Here is a 24,812-nt window from a genome sequence, read left to right on the forward strand (position 1 = left end):
CTCAGTCTCCATTACTTCCCTTTCCCCCCAATTGGAGGGGAGTGCCATGTTTACGTAGACAATCTATACCCACTTATAACATCATATGACAAAAAAACCTATTAATATTAGACAATAATTCTGGGAAAACATAAATTGATGAGGACTACGCGAAAGGCCACAAAAGTTACATGTGTAATACACGTAATTAAGGTAATGATATATTTCGGTGAAGGAAATTGGCAGTAAGAAATAAATCGAGGCGAAAACGGTTCGCAGCTGACCTGAAACATTTAGGAGGTACACGTACGTATACTGTTGATGTAAAACACTAATATAAATATATGTATGTAAGTATACAGGGTGAAATGGAACTTGTTAGCCGTACGTAAAACTAAAAATCTACCCATATTATAAAGTATATTAAGATAAAAATGTTGTGAATCAATTATTAAAAAACGACAAAAGAATTTGAGCCTCCCATACTAACCTACCAATAAGAGAGGGATTGCTAGTAATAGGTCTCATATACCTCATCAGTTCGTTCGAAATACTGGAAGTTATTAAATTCGTCACGGTGGACCTACTGACCTTCTATAAATTCTCACTTATACTGCTGAGTACAGGCCTTCCCTATTTTAACGAGGGAAGATGGAATGGTAGTCCTGCCTGCGCTATCGGTATACGCTGGCGGAGCACCAGTGAAGGGTGACAGGTGAGGATGAAGACAGGTCAGTTCGCCCATAGTGACCAATTGAACAAGAATTAACCACTATGGTTTCCAGGGGGAACCGCGTGGAGGTCGACCTGATAGGGTGTATTGCTAGCAGTGGAGCTGTTAAATGTCATTACTAACAATCCCCTTCACCCCAGGCCTCCCCTATTAGACGACCTCATTTAGATTTTGGTGATATTTAAAGAGGAATGCTCCTGCCCATCCTCCGATCATTAAGTTCCCTTAGTCGAACTTTTAAGACACCCGCGGGAAAGGAAGGGGTGGACATGGACATCCCATTTCGGGACCGAGGGCGATATTTATTAAGTATTATAATAAAATTTATGAAGGGTCAGGGAGTACGAAGGGTTGAACGCACGATTGTCACGAGTCCGTTTCATTGTTAATTGATTTGTTTGAAGACACAAATAGATGACTGATTACCGAGATGAGAGTTGATTAACCATAGATGATAGAATTACAATAATGTTATAGTGTGTTGTAACTTGAAGAGAATTATGCCTTTACTAACTTTTACCCGCGACGTCGTCCGTGTAACCGGGATATATTTACTGCATAAAAAGTAGTCTATGTCCAACTCCATGCCTTATAATAAGTACGTACCATATATACCAAAATTCATATTGATTGAAGCCGTTATAGCGCTGAAGGGTAACAAAGTGAAAATAATAAGAAAGCGATGAGGCAGCCCATTGTTTGTTAAGTATAATATTTTCCTGTAATAGTTTGTATTTATAATAAGTTTACTATTGTAATATTATAGAGGAAACAATAAAGAGTATCTATCTATCTAAAACAAATAAAAAATCTTACTTCACATTTATAATATTAGTAAGGATTTACCCGACAAAAACACTGTGTGGCACCCTATTATTATTACAGCCCATTCTCAAGGTAAAAAATCTGCCAAACGCTTAGTCTTAAGGCCCTGAATATGTACGTACATACTGTGGGTATTTATTTTATACTATAAATATAGTATTACATTTTATGCATAGTTATATATAATGTTTAAACCGACCTGCATTATTGGTTTACGCTAGTGGAGCACAGAGGGATAAGTGAAGATGTACTCAGGTCAGTTGACGCTTCATGATAAATTCACTCGGAATTAACCACAGAAATTTTTAGGGTCAACTGTATAGTTGACTGGTAAAGAATACCGTCCGGTGTTAAATCCACCAAGTGTACATAGAATTCTACTGTGAATAAAATTTTAAATAAATATACAGCTAACAATAATAATACTAGCTTCCCTTACTAACAAACTCATCCTCTTTGTACTGTGAATCTAATTTTCATAATTTTTTATTGCACTAAAAATATACTTATTAATATATTTAATAAGTATAAGTTGTATAAGTTATTGTTGTTGTTGTATAAGTTGCCTATGTTTAGCAGTGATCAGATAATGGCTGAGGTGATGATGATGATGAACATAAGCTAGTATGACAACAAATATCAGAAAGTGATAATTAGTAATATTTGTATCTTCATGTTCAGTTTTAGCAATCAAATTGTAATTAACAAAAAGCTTTTTCACTCCATCTCAAAACTAACGAACCAGCAACTAATCGTACTCCGTTTCTTCTTGAAAGAACAGTATTATATATTGAAACATATTCATATATGTTTAACATAACAAATCATCTAAATTTACCTGGACACTCGGCAACCCTTTCAAAATTCGAATGTTGGACCAACAGTAGTACAAATGGGAACACAAGGTTAATAACATGCCACCAGCAGACACTTCATTAACGTTATCCTTTATCTTCACGACGTATCAAGCTTCTGAATAATATTATTGTTGCCCTTACCACTGTCTGGATGATCTCAACAATGTCATAGTGTAAGTAATAGTACGAGTACTATAGTAGTGGTAGTGGAAAACACGTAGCTCAAGTATTAAGGTCTATGTTACAATACTCTGTCGAACCAATTCAAAGAACGTACTTTTGTAAATTGATTTGAGTTTTAAACCAGGGGGAGACTTTGTACAAAAGTCGATTGCTTGGGTACCTCTGTCCCATTCGTGTTTCAACCGTAAAGCAGTTGTGTTTGCATGGCTGTGTTTCGGTTTGAACGGTGGGATATGGCGTGAATTTACTGGGTACAGAGGAATAACATCTGAGTCCTCAGGAATGGCAACGCATGGGGGGGTATCATGGGCGAAATAGTATACTCTGTTATGTCCATGGTACTACTTATGTCTATAGGCGACGGTTACCACTTTCCATCAAGTGGGCCGTCAGCTTGTTTGTCATTCTAAGTTGTATATAAATTGTATATGCTCTGAATTTAAATGTATTTTATAATTTAACCCCGTATAATATTAATTCCATTAGGTGGGCCGTCAGCTTGTTTGCCATTCTAAGTTGTGTAAAAAAAAAACTTACCATTAGGTGAGATCGTGATCAATCGCAAGACCCTTCAACAGTAAAAAATATTTCTATTTATTATTTATATTTGTGACTGATTATTTAAAAAGTGCTCTTACGAACAAAAACGTTTATTATACAATAATATACTTATTTTTGATGGCAAACAGTATTTGAAAAATTTTAATACAAAATATGAGTAGGTGCAAAGTTTATAGTAGATAGTAAATTTATAAGCAACGTATTTCGTAATTAACGTTTTACTTCGAAGACAGAACACTTTTTATAAAAGGTTTTTTTTAATGGGTGATAATGGAAACCCTGCCTGCGCTATCGGTATACGCTGGCGGAGCACTAGTGAATGATGATAGGTGAAGATGAAAGCAGGTCAGTGAGCTCGTTTTGACGAATTTCACAAGAATAAGGCAAGACGGTTTTTTTTAATAGATGATAATGAAATGCTGTCTGGGCTATTGGTGTATACTGGCGGGGCACCAGTGAGAGATGATAAGTGACGATGAAGCAGGTCAGTTAAGCCATCATGACAAATTCACCAATGAATCAATCACGATGGTTTCTAGGGGTAACCGCCAGGAGGTCGACCTGATAGGGTATATTGCTAGTAATAGGATTGCTAATCCCCATTATAACAATTCCTTTCCCCCAGTCAAGATGGTTTCCAGGGGTAACCGCTTGGAGGTCGACCTAATAGGGTATATTGTAATAACAATCCCTTCTTCCCCCCCAATCTCCTTAGTAGGTTAACTTGTTATGAGAGAGTGGATCAAAAAACTTACCATAGATGTTCAACCAATATTAGTGAGTCACGTACGTAAACAGGTATAATGTAATCTGCTGATGGAACAAATAAATGGATTAAGTTAAAGATTTATCACTGTTAGGGAACTGTGTGCGCTCACTGTATACACCGCTGAACATTCCGCTCCGAATACCTCAAACAGCTTTAAAACAATTCGCATCAAACACTGCGAAAAGCTGATCATTTTATTTTGTACTTACTGTTAGTTAGTTACTTACTTCAAATCGTAATGATCATCATCATCGTATCAGCCCTTAATCGTCCACTGCTGAACATAAGCCTTGGTTTTGCCAGTAGTTGCCGCGCTTGGAAAGACGAATTGGCAACCGCAGATAGGATTCAGAGATGTTTTAAGAGGGACTCTTCTGCCCATTCCTCGCCCTCCCTTAGTCACCTCTTACGTCACCCACGTGAAAGGAAGGGGTGGCCTACTCTATACACATTCTTCTATACATTATTCTATACATAAAAAATATGACCGAATCGAGAACCTCCTTTTTTTAAGTCTGTTAAAAAAGATTTGCTAATTAATTAAAACTACCTTTGAACGACGATAAAGACGGATATCAATTTATTCTTTCTAATATAAATGTGATTGTATGTTAGCTACTTCTTGGCGTCTTAACGGCTAACTTAATACTTATAAAATTAAGATACACTATTTTACAGCTATTAATTGATAATTTAATTACCTACAACAATTTAAAACGAAAATTATGCTCAATCATACAGATATAAAATAATACACATGTGAAACATTGCAAAAATAATATAGTCTTTTACCACAAAAGGGTGTTATGAATCCGTATTATTTACACAGGCCCATGGAATCGTAACATACGCAAATAACACCATATGCGGGGAACATCCTCGCCTAACAATCCGGCTAATGTGCGCACAGACATTGCCAATAAAAACTCTATTCGGCACACAATAGACGCAAAAACGTACTACACTCGTCATAATTCGTTGTTTTTCGCATTCCTGTCACATAGTCTCTAAAGCCAATCGCATAAAGATTAAATTGCTAACTGGCCGTTTAAATGGCTCACTAAATTCTCCCTAGACTTGTTTATTGGCCACTATTCGCGGTTTCGCGCCGACATGTGTCGTAAAGGGTTGAGGGTTGAAACGCAGTTGTTTTCTTTATGATTTTACAAAACAAAGGGCAAAGGGCAACAAGTTCGCGCCCGCCGCCCGCTGTGATATATCCCACTTTTTACGCCAAAAAAGGATTATGTCGGAAAAACATTGACATTGTAATTAAGGGACCCTGTAATACTGTCCTGTATGGTATCTTTATTGGAGTTTTTATATTGAAATAAAAAAAATATATAGATGATAATATATTTTTTTGTTTTTATGTAGTTTAAGTTTAATACGCTTATAACAATATTACGTTGTTTATTATTGGTCGAAAATTAAAATAAACTCTAATATTTTTGTCGGCAAAATTACTTTACTACCGCTGAAATATTTAATATTAGAATATCAAATTAAATTTTCTTTTTTTATAAAAGTAGGAAAAAATAATAAGATGGTCTTAGTACATATTAAAAATATGGATATATACGTTATAGTATACCAAAGTTTAAAACCTCTTTCGCATCTTCCACGTGTTATATTAATATTTAATTTAAATATTTCCTCCACGCACAACCATTCTTTGGAATCAACTTCCAGCAGCAGTATTTCCGAACCGATACGACAACATAACCTTCAAGAAAAGAGTATATTCCTTTTTAAAAGGCCGGCAGCACACCTGCAATGCCGCTGGTGTTGTGGGTGATCATGAACGGCGGTAGTCACTTACCATCAGGTGAGCCGCATGTTCGTTTGCCCCTGTGTTGTAAAAAAAAATATTCTAGATAAAATTTAATAAAATTTTCTTGAAAAGTAAATAGATAATTGTTGTCGTCTATTATTATATTAGACCGTAACTAACAACTGCATAAGTTCACTACATCTCCTGCAATAAATTTAAATTCACGCCAAATAGAAAATTTAATGCACATTACGGCTAAACTATTGAATAGAGAATCAACGTACATCGATAAATTTAATCTACACTTGTTTCCACATATCGTATTACAATTTATACTATCCATTCGGTGTGAATTTTGAACCTTAACCCAAAGGCATAAAATCTAAAATATGACGCGATTTATCAAATATGCATAATACAGTTCGAAAAGTGGCACTTCGGGACAATTGAATTTTAGAAATAACCGCGATACCCTCTCGAGTATATTTTTAACAAATGTCGCGGTGGATTATATGGATACAGAATGATAGCGGTTTAATATCGCGGGGTGGCTCTCCGAGCCATATTGGGACACTTTAAAAAACGCATCGGTAAATTAAATGTAATTGTTCGCTCGTTAACTAAAAAAGGGGACTGTTAAACGCGGGGTAACATGTTACATCTCTCGTTTTACTTTTAAAGATTTGTAATTTTCATAGATAATCCTAATAAATAAATATTTTGTTAGTTCACGTTACTATCAAATTATTTTGTTCTTGAATTATATTATTATCTATAAAAAATTATACTTTGTCGTAAAAAAATTGCATTCACAATAAAATAATGGTGGATGACTAAAGCGAAAAGAATTGACAGTTGATGATGATTTTGTGTAATTTTAATTTGTTGCTTTTTTTATTTTCATTCTTTTATCTCTTTTACTGTGTATTATGAGTATGTTTGTATTGTAATTTGTGTGCTGTAAGTAATGTAAATAAATTATCTATATATCTATATAAAAATCCTGTGTCACTAAGTTCATTTACGGTACACTCCGAATATATTGTTTGCTTCAACTTTAGAAATAGAACTTTATTTCGATAAAAAAATGGAACCGGTAGGTGGATAACCAGTATTATGTGTGGTGGCAGTAGGGAACAAAACAACGTTTACTCGGTCAGCTAGTTTACACATAGAAATACTATATATAGGCAGAAGCTCTTTATTTTGGAAGTAAGCGACTTATAACTAAATACCTATAAACTATATATCTAGAGTACATACACATATTTTTCGTGATTAAAAACATTCGAAACGGAAAAGTAAAAAATACGTTGTTTTTAGAAAGACGTAAAAATGTGTCTGAACACATTGTACCTAATTTGAATTCGTCGATTCTTCAGCGAGTTATCCAGAAAATAAAATCGTGGGAATGTAAATTTAAATGCTTATTCGGAGTTTTATGAACCACTACAATGTTGGACTCTATCACAAATAGGTTTCTAAAAAAAAGTAAACGTAAATTTGCATATTTTTGTATATATTTAATAAAAACTAATTTTGAACGGATTTTAATAAATATTTTTATACAATACATATAGTACAGACGAACTTTGATCACCCAAACTTCGCAGTTTGGATGCCGAAAGGTTAACATTAAACTGAGCAGCGACCTAATAATTTGTCTGAAGATACCTCGTTTAGATGTGAAACACGTGTCGCGAGACAAGCGTGAACAAAATGGCAGTCGAGGATTGATAGCTAATATAGAAGGTTGTAAAACTTCTGGTAGTGATAGTGGTGGTCAATCTTCTTGTGTTGGCAGCCACACACATACTAATGGTAGCGGAATAAAACAAAATAATTTTAATCAAATAACCAGTGTAAGTAATTAATTTAATTTAATAATGTAAGTAATTCTAACCAAAATAACATCTAGTTTAATAAAATAATACAATCCCATGGCCCTTTTTCTTAAAAGCGAAAAATCTACTTATCTTAATTTGAAAGTAAAGCATAAAGCAATCAGTGAAAAGTTGGAATTAAGTCAAGTCCCTGAAGAAATCGGAGTGCGATAAAAAGCTGTAAATGGTATGTCATTAAATGAAGCGACCTTAATTAATGTAATTAGAAATTCATTAATTTTCAATGAAAATTAAATTTATTTGAATTGGATACTCATAAATGCAATGTATTTGGTTACTTTTATGTTCAGTGCAAATAAGCTATTCATTAATTGAATAAGCTATATGGATGTCGCCATAATTATACAAATTTACTTTCAAAAATATTAGAATTTAGAAAGTTTAGGATCAGTGCATACTGATCCTAAACTTTCTAATATCATAAATGTTAAAATTGTGAAAATGTTTGGATATTTAGATATTTGTATGTTTGTTACTCAATCGCGGCTAAATGCTTTTGAATTAAATTTGATACACAGGAAGATTATATCCCAAATTGAAACGCATGCGGGCAAAACTACAGGATACAGCTAGTTTACAATAATCAGTTATTACGACTTTTTGAAATTTTGATTTGGTATAATGAAATATATCTATGCTTTAAATAAATTGATTTTTATATGTATTCCGAATTAGTTTATCATTGAAAAGGACAAATAATATAAAATAGTTACTTTATAAATCATACTCATCTATCGTTCAAATACTGCCCGCTTATAAATGACAGTGCGACAGGATAATACACGTATTGTTCACGCCCTGAACAAACATTAATACAATCTGACGGTGACCCTAAAAAAGTCCAGTCCAGTCACGGTGACATAAGGTGCGAATGCGCGCCAATTTGTTGGCCATTGTGTCCCGCGCATAAAATAGCGTCCCAACTAAACGCGTGTCCTCTTTTACCCACTTGACCCTTACTCGTGCGCATAAATTATGCATAATCATCTGCCGATATACTAACGCGGGAGAACGATCGATGGATAAGGACTGGATTTAGCGTTATTATGTAGACACTTTCATTATACACATATGTAAGTAAATATAATATAGACCTTGGGATTAAGTATAAGAATACCTTATTCCAATAGATTAGGGATATATTGAAGCGTCTTCTAAAAGGAGATTAGTAATTCGCCTGTACTTTTTTGTGTATATGTAACGACGATAATGTTTTCTGAATTGATTTTGAATAACGTTTTTACGTTCATCATGATTTATTATCATGTTAATTTTATCACGACTGTATTAACTGTTTTGGCTTGTCTTTAAAACTTTCTCTAAAATATCTAATTGCCTTCAAAATGGAGGAGATTTGCATTTCTGTTTTTGTGTGTATGTGTTAGAGTTAGCGAAATATTCATCAACTCCGAATTAAGTGACAGATACAGAAATATAACTTTAAAGTTTGCAATAAGTATGAAATATAGTATTTACTTATTTCCCATATTCAGCTCTGAAATTTGACAATTATAGAAAAAATCTCATTATCATTCATCGGTAAAACATAAAATGTTTTACAGACAATAAAATACATAACAAAACATGTACCTACTTTGTTACAATAATATGTATTTCTCGTCAACTCACCGTTTCCGCGTATGATTGTTTGTTACTCGTTGTTGTTGTTGCGCGCAATGATTGTTATATCCAAACGTTTATCAACAAAATTTACTTCCCTATTCTGTTTAATATACGAGTAATCCTATAAAGTGCGAAATACGTGAGTTCAGTTAATCTTCTAATCGGTATTAGAATCTCGTAGTTTCATTTATCATTTACCCCAAATGTAACAAATAGTAAAAAACAGCCCCGCCGCCGTTCGTTTGATCATGCATATATTTAAATGCGCTTAAAACCACACGTGGGCCCCTAATCGCATGACAAAGGGACGTTAGAAAGGATATTAGAATATAATTAGCTAACGGGCTTCAGATAAAATACAGGTGCAGCGCAAACTGATTTTTTGTCATAGGTTTTTTTAATAATAAAAAATAATTAGATATTATATCTAGTTTATTTCAGTACAAGACACTAATAATACTTATGTAAGCCTAAATGAATTACAAGCATTTATAAGTTTATAGTGGCCGTGTGGTTCTGACGTAGAATAGGCCACCCCTTCCTTTCCCGTGGGAGTCGTAAGAGGCAACTAAGGGAGGACGAGGGACATCTCCAAAGTCTAACTGCGGTTGCCAATCTGCCTCCCACGCGTGGCAACTACTTACAAAACCCCCCAAGGGTGATTCTTATGTTCAACAGTGGACAGTTAAAGGTTGATGATGATAAGTTAATTTAATTTAATTGAAACATACGACTTCACCAAGGAATTTTTTTTAAAATATAATATAATATAAATAAATATAATATAAATATAACAACCAAATAATGCTGATCTCTGTGTTCAATGATATTTTGTACAATCAAGAGATCAATCTATATTGTTAACTGCTGAATATATATTGTTACATAAAAGTTGATTAAATAAACGTATTGTTTTCATGTCTCTGGAACCAAATAATATTTTTAAACAATAATTCATTATGTCGAACACTACATGAGTGATGTAACATAAAAGATGGATTAAAACAGAGTAGGTGTCTTTATTGAAAATAGAGATAACATTCCAAATATCTCAATCTATTTCAAATATACAATACTCTGTCCCATAATTCGCTAGATTGATTCTGACAACATTTGCATTAGTTTCTAAGTTTGGTAAGTACCTATTGATTTATAGAAGTTATTATTAAGTTATTATTTATTTAAGTTTCTTTAGAATAATTTTAAGTTGTTTTCTAGTGACGTCAGAACAAATTGGCAAAATTTTCGACTTTTATGCTTGACTATAATTATATAGATTTTCATTTCCTTTCCTATTTATGTAGAAAACATAAATATATAAATATAATACGTATGTTTAAAATACTTTTATTCAAGTACCGACGTAATAGTGTTCTGAATTTTTAGATCCACTTATAAAAGTGCTGGTGAAACTCAAAATAAAAATGTCTCATTTCCTGTCTATGTTCCCAGCGGCATCTATACAACCGTCCTCGCTCCATCTCACCCGTTTAATTCATTGTTAAAAAAAATAATGAAGCTTGTGGTTTAATTATTTTCAGCATTCAACCGTGTGATCGTCTTGCGCGATGGATTCTTTTAAATAATGAGTACAGAATGAGCTTTCATTAGTAAGACTTTCTAAATTAGAACTAAGAGACATTCAATGAGAGAAACTTCAATTAATTGTCTGTTTTTTTAATGGGTGAAAATGGAATGGTAGCCCCGCCCGCGCTAACGCTATACACTGACGGGACATTAGAGAAAGATGACAGGTGAGAATGAAAAAGCAGGTCAGTTAGCTGAATCCCAAGTGTATTCATCACGATGGTTTCCAAGCCTGACCACGTGGAGGTCGACCTGACCGGGTATATTGCTAGCAATATTAATTGTCTATTTTACTAAACTAATATTATAAATAGGATCAATTTGTTTTGTTCGTAATGGATAAATTATTCTGTTTATCGATTAAGTAAATATATTTTTTATTATTTATTTATTGAACCGCTTATAACAATTCTTTCACCTATAGAAAGCTGTAAATATACAGTGTCAACGAATAACATGGACTGTATATTATGTTGAAAAACCGTGCGAATCCGCGGCGGGTTGTTAATTTATTACAAACTGTATGAACACTGTAATAACTACTTAATTATAAAAGTATAATTGGCTCTCGTGACAAAGTTATAATGATTGACCTAGATAAGAAGTAGCCTGTGTCCTTTCTCATCTCGAATACTTTTCAAATTTCAAGAAGAAACAAACTCACTTTCCCATTTATAAAATGAATATTGTATATATTTGGAAATTTGAATAAATAGTTTTTTATACTAAATTTATATTTATTTTTCCTTTTTGATATATTAACTTTACTCTAGATTTTGCAACAAATTTTTTTACGGAATAAATCCGCCTACGTTTTATTTGTATCTGTAATTAAATTTCTTTGTAATCTTTGTGTAAAATAAATTTAAAATCGTTGAATAGTAACTATTGCGAGTCTATCGCGAGCCATTTTTAAAGTGCTGCTCGCGACACAGCCATGAAGTTTGCTTATTGAGTTTGAAACTAGTCAGGCATCCCCGAATTTTAAAACGTGAGTAAAGCCAACATAAATAAATTTAAAACTTACAAATAAACACAATAATTATGAAAAGTTTAGATCACGACTTCAATTGCAAAAGCTGTAGGGTATTGTCATTGTAGGATAGACAGACATATATACCTACCAAGCGAGAAGTTTGAAATGGTTCAACCGGCGCTCCACTTAACAATAGCTGTTCAGTTCCTTGCGCCAGATATCTGCTGAATGGAGTATCGCATACAATATTACAGTACTGTACTGTATATTTAAATAGGGACACATTTACATAGTTATATCATTATTTAAATGTACGGTACTACAGATTTTATGTCTCAAAATAGAGTTTTTCACTACGAATCTTATTAATATAATAAAATTTTAGCTTTAACGATATATATGTAGAGGAGATATTTTAGAAAAATTAATATGAGAGGTCTTAATAACCATTATTGGTCTTATTAAGATAAGGTGCTAATTGAAAATCAGCTTTTCTGCTTTTGCAGGAACTTTGAGCTGAATTGGCATCCTTTTTCATTGCCATAACACTGACTGATTTCTACTACTCTTTATATATAAATGTAAACTTTTTTTTTCTATATTTTATTTATTTATTTATTTTTACGTTGTTATTACTTATAATCTAAGTACATGTAAGTGTTATGGTTTATTGAAATAAATTTTCATTCATTCATTCATTCAAACCAATATTTATTAGAATTTTTATCTGTATGTATATTTATTTCGGCATCACTATACTATACTAAATTGAATACGGTTTTACAGTTGTATTCCTAAAAGTTTTACTTATTGTATATTAAATGTAGTGTATGTTTTGATATGCCATCTAGAGGTCTATTTAATTGGTTTTCGTATTTTTGAAAACCACGTGTATGAAGCAGCGGGCAAAACTTAGTGTTTTGATGAAAGTAATCTAATTTTAAAGCACTATAAATGTAGTGCTTTAAAATTAGATTAATTTATTAATTGAAGACTTTTGTGACACAAATGATGCGTCGTTTTAATTTTTTAGTTCGCCATGTTGTTGATTGACTTTTAGATATTTATACATCCCGACAAAAGATATTTTCGTTCTACCTTTTAATAAATTTAAAGCTGTCATTAAGAACACTTACTGAGCAGTCTATTTATTGCTCACTAAAAGTTTACTTAGATTTGTTAATAGATTTATTCAAAACGAAGTAAAATAAATAAACAATCAAGTTTCTTATCAGTTCTTGGCTAAAAATATTTAGGCACTGAACTACAAGAGAAAAAAAAATATTAATAATATACACGCTTAAATAAGTCACCAAAAATGTCTTATATACATATTTTTTTATACCACTGAAGTGGCAAACAAGCATACGGCCCACCTGATATATTAGTAAGCGGTTACCGTAGCCTATGAACGCCTGCAATACCAGAGGTATTACGCGCGCGTTGCCGACACTGAAGAAACTCCTTTACCCCTCTTTTAAGAACCCCATGCTGTAGTCTCTTGGGAAAACCTCGGCATGGAGCTTATTCCATAACCTGAGTGTTCCAGGTAAATACACAAAAATGATTTTAGTATCTTGATTTCTAATAGTTTAGAATTTTTGATGTTGACATTAAACAATATTGAGAAATGAGATTATACATTTTGTTCACGTCATCTCCTTCTATTCTGTGACGTAGATATAAATACTTCAATAGCTGTAGACAGAGTATTAATAAAGAAAATTCTACATCGTCATTTTTATTTCGTAAATTCATTTTAGATAAAAATCAGTTAAGTTTAAGTCAGTGGTTATGTAAATTTCCATCTTCAGTCAATGTCTCTCTAATTTTATGAATAATATTCGTAGCTTTATGAGATTATTATTATGAGATCTCAGACAATGTTGACGTGAAGAAATTAGATTTTTTTTTTACATTGAATAATTTAATCGTAGAATCCTACTAATATCTGTGTCCGTGACTACGCCCGCGTGGTCGGGATAAAAACTAGCTCAAGTTTTAACTAAATAGTCTCAAAGATTATATAGTAAAAATAAAACAATAGTTCAAGATAATTGGTAGAACCACAAATTCGTCAAAAAGCCCTTAACAAATTCTCTTTCGTATTTGTTACATACTTAGATTATATAGAGCATCGAGCCTCAAAAACAGGTCAACTTTTGTCAGTTAATTGTCTCAAATCAGCTTCTTTTTTTTTTAGTATTTTATATATTTACGTATAAAATGTACCTTGGCGTATTATTTAACAAATAAAATGAGTGTTTACGAATTAAAAAGATGCAGAATGTATAAGACAAAATAAATAAAGAAGTTATAAAGGAATCACTCATAACTATTCACCAAGCAAAATTGTATGAAAAAGTTGATCCATTTTTCACGAAGCATTTCTATGGAGACACTATAATCTAAAGTTACATATAATAATAATATAATACGTACTATTAAGTATAGCACTAAAATATTTAGTATTGAAGGTATTTACTCTATCTATAAACATTTTACTTAAAAATTTCCAGGAAAATATAAAGTTAGAAAGTGCGTTTAAATTAAGAGTTAATTTAATTATTATCCAAAATGATCACAGCCAACTGTCAACAGCAGTTCCTATTATAGAAGCTGTTTTAGATAACATCTATATTATAGACTTATATTACCCCAGTTATAAAAACTAAGTTTAAGATCTATACACACAGTTTCAAACAGCAATTATAAAACAAATAGGCCGCACAAAAAATTAGATGGATCAAGTGTTAATTGGGATCAAGTCACCTTATTCCTATAGAAAAAATGTAACTAGATCATGTTTGTATATAGGAGATATTTAAGAAAAAATAATATGAGTAGTCTTAATAAAAAAAAAAGTCAAAACAATATATTTTTTAATTTTTATCTGTCTGTCTGAATGTTTGTTTCAGCATCAAGTATAAACTATTACGCCAAATTGAACCTAATTTTCATATTTGTTCCATAAGATTTAACAAGTGATAAATCTTAACTTAAGAAGTGATTTATTTTATTTACTTTTTTAGTTCCAAAATCTATGCACACTAAGTAGCGAGCAAAAAACTACTTGAAGAATAAAGAAAGTGACAAAATTTTTGTTTTCGTACATACAAATAAATTTTCTATATGTACCTAGAAAAATACAAAATCCTTTGGAGAAATATAAACGTGTCCAATTGGCCCAGTTTCCTCGTCTGCAGTGATCTACGCTATCACAATGTCAATGACACCCAGCAGATGTTTTGAGCCGCAGTGTCGTATCTTGCATATCCTGTCGAGTTGACCCCACTTGAACCGACTTTGTCGACAGCTGCGTTTGCTTCCAAAAATCTGGAAATGTATGTTGATTATAAACTTGTTTAATTGTTAATTAATGAGCACAAAAATTCCAAAAGAATGATAGTATAGGCTCCAATTGAGGGCACATTTACAAAATAATTAAACTGTATTGCACAAAATAAACGTTTTAAATTGTTGCAATTTTTAATTAATTAATTCAATTATGCATATTTTTGGAGGGTTTTTTTTTTAATGGGTGATAATGGAACGATAACCCCACCGCGCTGTCGGTTTATACCGGTGAGGCGCTACTGAAGGATGATAGATGATGAAGTAGGTCAGTTAGCCCATCGTGACGGATTCAACAAGAATTGTTCACGATGGTTTCCAGGGGGAACTACGTGGAAGTCAACCTAATAAAGCATATTGCTACCAAAGGGGGTGGCAAACTACATTGCTAACAATCCCTTCCCCCCTATTTTTTGTAGGTTAGGTTAAATTTAATAGAAAAAAAAAACAAAGATACTCCTACTTTATTGACATACGCACAAAAACAAATACAGATTTCTAAGAATCTCTTCCTTTCGAAAGCTGTTTAAAATACTCTCAAAATGTATTATGTAGAATGTAGAAAATTAGTAAAGAACAAGTGTAGGCTACACTCCCCTGTATTTACAAACGAAAGCTTTCCTTTGACGTCATAACTGTGACATCAGAAGTCAGTCGACGTGTTTCCCTCGACAGGTACCCACGCACCTCCCTCATCTAATAATAATCTGTAGGTTAGCATATTGACCGACACAAAAATATTGAGCTATCGATGAACCTTAGAAGACCCTAAAAATAAAAGATTACTCATAGGTACTTGAAAAAGGTAACCCTACGCACTAAGTTATATCCAATACATCCAACTTCCTAATTTTTTTTGTTTAAAACGTAAAAATGTTTACTTGTGAAACCTGAAGAACAAATTACTTTATATTTTAATTAGCTTTTGGTCGCAACTTCGTATGGATGGATTTTAGAAGTAATCATTTCTAAATAGCATATCAAGATAACACACACACACACGCACGCACGCACACACGCACGCACGCACGCACGCACGCACGCACGCACGCACGCACGCACCCACGCACGCACGCACGCACTCACGCACGCACGTACGCACGCACGCACGCACGCACGCACGCACACACACACCATATTTTTACTTACACCTTCAGAAATACAACTGTAAAGAAAACTACATCCAATTAAATGCAATATTTTTTGCGTAATGATGTCGAAACAAACATACAGACGGGAGAAATATTGCTGGTAATGAGGATCTAACAGGCCCATTGCTAGCAATGTCTCTTATCAAGTCGACCTCTACACGATTCCCGCTAAAAACATCTCGCTCAATTTTTGTGGTATTCAACAATACATAGAGTGATTTAATAAGAAGGTTTATACGTATAGTTTAATATTTTGTGTAAATTTGTTGGTTTAAAAATACTAGCACAAATTATATGGAGTTTGGACGAATAATGGCCGCAATAATGATGATGATGACAGTTTGGTGGGGCACCAGTGAGGGATGATAGGCGAGAATGAAAAAGCAGGTGAATTAGGCCATCGTGATGAATACATATAGAATCCAACACGATGGTTTCCAGGGGGCACCACGTGGAGGTCGACCTGATAGGATATATTGCTAGCAATGAAACTGGTAGTCCGCATTACTAACAATCCCTTGCCCCCGCTAGTATATATTATACTTACCAACTAGAATCGATCACACCTCAATCACTGCAGTAACGTTACGACCAAAGTTGTTCAACTTTTATCTACCTATACGTTATTTTTATTACTTTCTTACGTGCGGAGTTCTGATTTCAAATATAGGATAGGATAGTCAAGTGATATAATTCTTCATGTAATAAGTTGGAGACAAGAATTGTTATAACTTCGATTACATATATACCTAGTCCAGCCATAAGCCATTTAATAGAGGGAGACTTTGTACAAAAGTCGATTGCTTGGGTACCTCTGTCCCATTCGTGTTTCTACCGTGAAGCAATTGTGTTGGCATGGCTGTGTTTCGGTTTGAAGGGTCGGATATGGCAATAAATTTACAGGGTACAGAGAAATAACACCTGAGTCCTCAGGAATAGCAACGCATGGGGGTATCATGGACGAAACAGTATACTCTGTTATGTCCATGGTACTGCTCATGTCTATAGGCGACGGTTACCACATTCCATCAGGTCGGCCGTCCGCTTGTTAACCATTCTAAGTTGTATAAAAAAAAAAGTTCTGTAACAAATGAAAATACATGTTGCTTTTTATGAAGTAATGTAATATTACTAAAATTTATACCCACATATTTATTAAAGCCTCGGCAAAAAATAAAAGCTACATACCCACTTTGTGTAACACCCCACTCCATATTGTAATTTGATAATGAACACGAAAAAAATGTGAAATGACGCGAAATCAAAAGAAGTTTTTACAATAATAAACGTGTTCCAAATTCAAAATAATTAAAAAGATGAAAAAATATTTTTTTATGTAACATTATAGCCAGACTAGTTATAATCAATTATGTAAGTACTTTTAAAAGAGTACTTTTTGTGTGTATATCTATATATGTATGTCTAAAATGACTTTCTTCAATCAAAAAAGTTTACTGCCGTATTAGTTTCATACTACAATTTTTGCTTCCTACACTTTGTTGATAAATAAGGAGATTTTTGCACATTGTCTATCATAAGTGAAAAATTTTGCTACAAAAAAATAAAACAGTTATAAAATGTACAAATGAAACCCTTTCATGTGATACATACATCACTTGGACTAGTAGCAGGCCAATTTTGAACATCCCTTGACCAACAATATCTAAAATTATTCTAAATATCAAAATGATATTTATAACATTAGTAATTGCTTGTTAAGACATTTATTTATATAAATAACTAAAATAAGATATAGTGCGGTGATGATTCCATCATCGCTAATTATATGGTACACCGTTGTCAGTCCTTCGACTGGCAAAGTTTAACCATAAGTATTCCTTTGTGCGAATTTTTGTTAATTTTAGTATTAAATCCTAAAAAAAGACAAAAATCTGCCATACAACTATGTGTTTATGTATTATTTAATATAAAAATATTTATTGCAGCGTAAGCGTGCCGGGATACGCGGGAAGCCTGTCAGCGTCGCTGCCTGGCGGTGGGGCTGCAGCCTGGGAGCGGCTCGGAGCAGAGCTGGTGCTGTCAGGGCTCGTCGCTGGCGCGTACTTCGCAGCCATGGAGAGGCGGTGGACAGGCGCCGCGCCCGCACTCCTTGGCGTCGCTTATTGCGCGGCCAGCTTCGTTTCCGTAAGCTTTATTACCGTATACTTACAACATAGATAAAATATTTTTTTTTCGATCTTACACCTCATAGTTTACTGATAATATTCATTTTTCACGCAGAAACAAGCCTAAACATTAATATATTTTACATAACCGCGACGTTTGTATGAGGTACTCGAAAATGATTCGATTCTGTGTAGCACGTAACGTAACCGTTGAGCTTAGATAAATAACTTTGTAGAGCACGGTCCAAAAACTAACTTCATCACTATATCCCTTTGTCCCAAAACATTATATTGTTGTTATCGCAGGTGGTAATTATTTGTAATGTTTCAATAGTAACATGGTAATTACCTTGTTCCATAAAGTTTCTTCGAGGATATTTTTAGGGAGGCTGTAAATTGAAATAAGGACAAAAACTTATGGCGTACGATAGATAGATAGATAGATACTCGTACATAATAATAATATATACTAGTATTAGTACAGGCATAAATATATTTGGTAACATACCAAAGATTTAATTCATTACTAACTACTACTCGTGTGAGAGTCATTCCCTCTAGTGACAAGTTACTAGGCTGCTTTACTTATACATGAAGATATAGGTCGAGTGAGCAGTGGCTAGAATTTTCTGATACCCACACCTTCTGAGTGTAACTCCACAAAGACATGTTTGAGAGTACATATATGTACGTCTTTTATTTAAAAAAAAAAAAAAAAAACTAATTTGATTAATTCAAAAATTTAGACTGAATTCCAGACAAATAATCATATTGAAGACTAGGCAGCATAGTCTCCGACCTTAGCCTGTTCCACGACGGAACAAACATACTAAAAAAAAAGTTTAGACTGAGATTCGATCTCAGAATTTCTATAACGCAGTCACATTGTCCAACTCAACTGTCGCCGAATCGATTAATACGTTACCATAATTTACAGTACAGTACCTACATATATAAAGAATGCTTATTGCAGAAACAATCAAAAGTTTAAAATTAATGCCTCCTGCGTTGCGTTTTTATTGTTCCCTTGATAAGTAATGGGATCGATTCTGAAGCACCGTTTTTTTTAAATTAAGTCTCTAAAATTAAAATTTCTATTTGATATCACTACGATTTATTTTTGTAAGGACCAATATGAACTAATGTTCTAGTAAACTGAACTTAAAATTATTATAATTTTCGTTTATGATAGTCAATAAATCAGTAATTTCGCTAAATAAATTAAAATATTACGTTAAAAGATAGGTCTAAGAAAATGACACTTCAGAATTGGCCCCATTATCTCCCATTCTAATATTGGAATCACTTAAACTATGAATTTCTCACTCGCAATTATCATTCCAAAATTAAATAAAAGCAAATGCCTACCGTAGGTAAGATTAAATATTCAGAACAAAGACGTCCTAAGGATGAGAATACAAAAGAGGAATATCTAATAGGTTTGGTTTATAGAATACCATTCTATTAGATCTATCGTCTAGTACAAAGGTCTTAAATCTCTATTCGTAACGTGAAACCCAATAGATACAGGAACAGTGGCTGTATGAACTCCCACTCAAATCTGTATCCACAGTATTGTATGTTAGGGTTGTCGACTGTAAATTTTTTTCTAGACAGGTTCTGTATTTTTAAATTTGATCCTTAATCATTTTTAAAGGCTAAACCTTTACCACGAGTGATGCATGAGTTCTTGCATTTTAAATACTATGTACGTTTTGATAATATTAATTTCAGGGGGGAAGGGATCGTTACTAATGCGGGTTACCAGTCCCATTGCTAGCAATATACCCTGTCAGGTCGACCTCCACGCGATTCCCCCTGGAAACTATCGTGCTGAGTTCCATGCGTATTCATCACGATGGGCTGACTGACCTGCTTTTTTTCATTATTCACCTATCACCCTTCACTGGTGCTCCGCCAGCGTATACCGATAGCGCAGGCGGGGTTACCATTCCATTAATCATTCATAAAAAAAAATTAATTTCATACGTTAATAAATCAGCTCTGCCTTTCTTAAGTTATTTAACTCAATTCTCCTTATATATTTTTCACTTTTTTATATATAATAATATGTGCGTATGTATAAAAAAAGCATTTGCTAGTTCTACTACTTCTACCTGTTCTCTTGTACTCATAATACAAACTCTGTTTAGTTTGAGTTTGGAACGTTTAAAATGTTTAAAGGTTTTATTTTCATAATGTAACTTAACTAAGTTATTACTTAGTTAAGTTGCATTATTTCAATTACAAAGTAAACAAAAAAAAAATTCTGATGTATCTACATTTGATTATCTGGTTTACAAAATTTCGGAATGGCAACCCTATTCTATACATATGATATAAGACCGACGCACTACCTGCCTTTTGTGTGGACTCCTTAAAGGACAGCTGCCAGTGTTTTTTGTCCTTACATCTGTTCAATCGGACAAAAGTGGTGATTTGTACAAAAAAAAAAAAATGTAGACTGCTATCTTCAGTTCCATAGTTTGAGATGAATGTCCGTCCTTTAAATCAACAGTCTTGTATAATACTTCGAATTGATATGTATTTTTATACAAAACGTTAAATAACTAATGTTATAAGATTTCGTAAGTACAATGTAAGTCATTCAAAATAACACAAAAGTGTTGGTATAACAAGTAGGTCGTCTGCGTGACTAAAATATGTTTACTGACCGAGATAAAAGTAGCCTATGTCCTTCTCCATTATATAAACTCTTAATGAAATTTAATATAAAACTTAATGAAATTTGGTATACAGATATTATGTGAATACCAAATTTCATTAAGTTTTAAATTAATTATATTAAGGAGTTAATAGGCAACAAGCAAAATGCACAATATTAATAAGGATTACCGTAATCAGGGAGCACGTATTGTTACCACCAAGTATTATCTTATATATCTTGCTAATACAATAAAATTTGGAGGAAAAGGGGTTGTTAGAAATGGGGTCTGATGCCCCTATCGCTAATATATCGATAATGGGGGGAAAGGGATTGTTAGTAATGGAGAGTGAGATCCCCATTGCTAGCAATATACCCAATCAGGTCGACCTCCTCGCGGTTCTCCCTGGAAACTATCATGGTTAATTCCTGATGAATGCATCATGATGGGCTAACTGGCCTGTTTTCATTCTCATCTATCACCCTTCACTGGTGCTCCGCCAGCGTATCCCGTTAGCGCAGGCGGGGTTACCATACCATTTTCACCCATCAAAAAAAAATATATCGATAATATATATATATATATACATGAAAAAATACATGAAATACATCTTAATAAGAGTAGTAGAAGCAAAAACTATATTTTTTACAATTTTTGTGTCTGTTTTTTTGCATATTTGTTCCCATATCACGTAAACACTACTGCACCGAAATGTAGTCTTCACAGTTGTGTTACAGAAAGTAGTGTTTTATCTAATATGTCATCTAGAAGGAAAAGTATGAAGTTGCAGGCAAAAGCTAATATTTTTTCGCAACTTAAAATGGCAACTGCTCTAAAATACTGCTCGTGTCTATAGGCGACGGTTACCGCTTTCCATTAGGTGGGCCGTAAGCTTGTTTGCCATTCTAAGTTGCATAGAAATAGAAAAAGGTCACCTGATGAAAAGTGATAACCGTTGCCTATAGATTATACTATGTATGACATGACACCGTATACTGCATTGCTCATTAAAACATTTATTTTGTTTTGATAAATTCAAATCAACGTACTTTGAACGTTTATAACGCAACAGTTAAATTGATGAGCCACCTGAATTTCTATACATCCCATCCCATGGATGATCTTCGACGAAATGCGCTTCGCGAGCGTAAAGTACCGCGCAGGTAGCACATATATTATTATATTGGGAGGCGAAGCTATTGTACGATAATTGCTGAGGCCCTTCAATTCAATGGATACGGTTTTTACATCGCACATTCGTTTCCGTTTCGACATTCTTTTCGAGGATGATAGAAAACTTGTACACCGCATGCAAAAGAAATTGAATATGCTCACGACTGTATTCAATTATAGGGTTTTTTTTAATGAGTGAAAATTAAATAGTGACCCCGCCTGCGCTATCGGTATACACTGGCGGGGCACCAGTGATAGATGATAGGTGAGGATGAAAGCAGATCAGTTAGTCCATCGTGACAAGTTCACAAGAATTAACCACGATGGTTTCTAGGGGGAACCGCGTAGAGGTCGACCTGATAGGGTATATTGCTAGAAAGGGGGTTCTTAGGCCCCATTACTATCAATCCCTTCCCCCCTCTAGTAAATCAATAGTAGGGTTGTTGTATCAACCGTTAACTGTCCACTGCTGAACATGCCTTCTCCATAAGGGGGGTTTTACCAGTAGTTACTTGGCAGGCGAGTTGGCAACCGCAGTTAGGCCTTTGGTGATATTTTAAAAGGGACGCTGCTGCTCGTCCCTCCACTATGAGCTCCCTTAGTCACCTCCTACGACACTCACAGCAATGGAAGGGGTGGCCTAATCTATGCCGCGACCTACACGACTAATTTCACGGTAAAAATCAATAATAGGGTAGTCGGAGACATTTGTCAATTATTACTGTCGTCATAAATGGAATATTTGATATGTACAAATTTGACGTGCATATTAAAATTGTCACATTTAAAGTAATTTGTGATGGGTGCTCATTGTTGTTCTGTAATAAGTATTATATGTACATAAAGCGTTTTTAGCTACAACTTCTAAAATCCTATTATTATTTTAATCATGTATTCCGCAAGTCCAACCTTCGAACACAAAATTATTTATCTATGATGACAATGGTCCATGGAAAAGCAGCAGCTTCTCTCTTAAACTATCACAAAAGCCTAATTGTGGTTGCCAACCCGCCTGCCAAAATTGGCAACTACTGGCAAAATCCGTCAATAAGGACCTCCGCCTGTTGAGGGACTTTGCCTATGTTCATCAGTGGACAGTTAAAGACAGTTACGATGATGATGATGATGATTTTGTTTTATACACTGTGAAACGACAAACAAATTGACGGTCCACCTGATGGAAAGTAGTAACAGGACCTCGTCTTAATATGTTACCATTCCTGAGAACTAAATGAAAATGCATTCTCTTAATAAGTACCTAGATATAGGTCATTGAAACGTCATCTTTTTTCCAGATGCCATCGTTAAATCCGGCCAGATCGCTGGGTCCTTCGTTCGTACTGTCCCGATGGGAAAGCCACTGGGTTTGCTGGGTCGGCGGTATAGGTGGGGGGATCGCTTGCGCTCTACTTCACGAGTGGGGCTCAAGGAGAACCGGCGTAAATTCGAACTCGCGGGCGTCCTCACCGCGTGACCTGGACGACTTAGACAAACCGGCCTTCCCGACATCGCACCATCACTACCGGCACGCGCCTACGTACTGCTCAGCCACAGCGCCCCGGCCAGACAACGCCGAGCCCCTGTACTCTGGCACTAAGTCGCTGTACTGCCGCTCGCCGCCGCCCACCCGCCACACGCTGCACAGGTCAGCAGAAGGATCATCTTGTTACACGTAATTATGTTCCTGCTATCTCTCTTGTACGAACAAAACAGATTGCAGTGACTTACAATAACTAGAGGGAGACTTTGTACAAAAGTTGTTTGCTTGAGCACTTCTGTTCCATTCGTGTTTCTACCGTGAAGCAATTGTGTTGGCATGGCTGTGTTTCGGTTTGAAGGGTGGGATATGACAGTAAATTTACAGGGTACAGAGAAATAACACCTGAGTCCTCAGGAATGGCAACGCATGGAGAGTATCATGGGCTAAACAGTATACTCTGTTATGTCCATGGTACTGCTTATGTCTATAGGCGACGGTTACCACTTTTCATCAGGTGGGCCGTCAGCTTGTTTGCCATTCTAAGTTGTATAAAAAAATTAACAAATCAACTTTATACAAAACTATGTAGTTGAGATTACAATTGAATTCGAGCCAGGAAATATTTGTATATATCTACATAACTTATTTCGACGCCACGTATTGCGTTTTGCTATATTTGACAACAGCTATTGAAATAGAAATGCTAATTAGCATTACTAACTTCAATTAGCTTTCAGTGTTGCATTTTCTGCTTTTAATGCATGTTTTTGTAGAGGCTGGCATCATTATTGCAAATTTAACTGCTTTAACTGTACGTACTTATTATTTTTTCGATTGATTCATAATGTGAATAACATATTCGTAAAAAATGTCTGAAGATTTTGAATTTACCTACAAAGGTAAACAACACTTATTTGCATGCTGTATTCAGGTTTAAAAGATGAGATATGTTGCAGTGACTTTACTGGGTCTTGAAATATTGTGACTTAATAACCAAATGATGAATGATGCCTCTGATATTGTATAGGTGCATGAGCTAAGGTAGTTCGGTACTATAACTATAACGATAACATTAAATATAGGATGAAATC

At 34.2% G+C, this 24,812-nt stretch overlaps 1 protein-coding gene across 2 annotated transcripts in view; it reads left to right on the forward strand.

The window, feature by feature from the left end:
* Nucleotides 1–24,812, forward strand: part of LOC113518490 (neurogenic protein big brain) — a 137,300-nt gene that overhangs the window by 107,489 nt on the left and 4,999 nt on the right. Inside the window, exons 3-4 of one of the 2 annotated variants that reach the window (XM_052894212.1) lie at nucleotides 18,223–18,421; nucleotides 23,537–23,913. In XM_052894212.1, coding sequence (XP_052750172.1) covers nucleotides 18,223–18,421; nucleotides 23,537–23,913 — 576 coding nt within the window. The remainder of the gene's footprint in view (nucleotides 1–18,222; nucleotides 18,422–23,536; nucleotides 23,914–24,812) is intronic. The other variant, XM_052894213.1, reaches the window with a different exon arrangement.

The sequence above is a fragment of the Galleria mellonella genome, unplaced genomic scaffold (genome assembly GCF_026898425.1).
Source record: "Galleria mellonella isolate WM207_F2 unplaced genomic scaffold, CSIRO_AGI_GalMel_v1 utg200, whole genome shotgun sequence".
NCBI classification, from domain to species: Eukaryota; Metazoa; Arthropoda; class Insecta; order Lepidoptera; family Pyralidae; genus Galleria; species Galleria mellonella.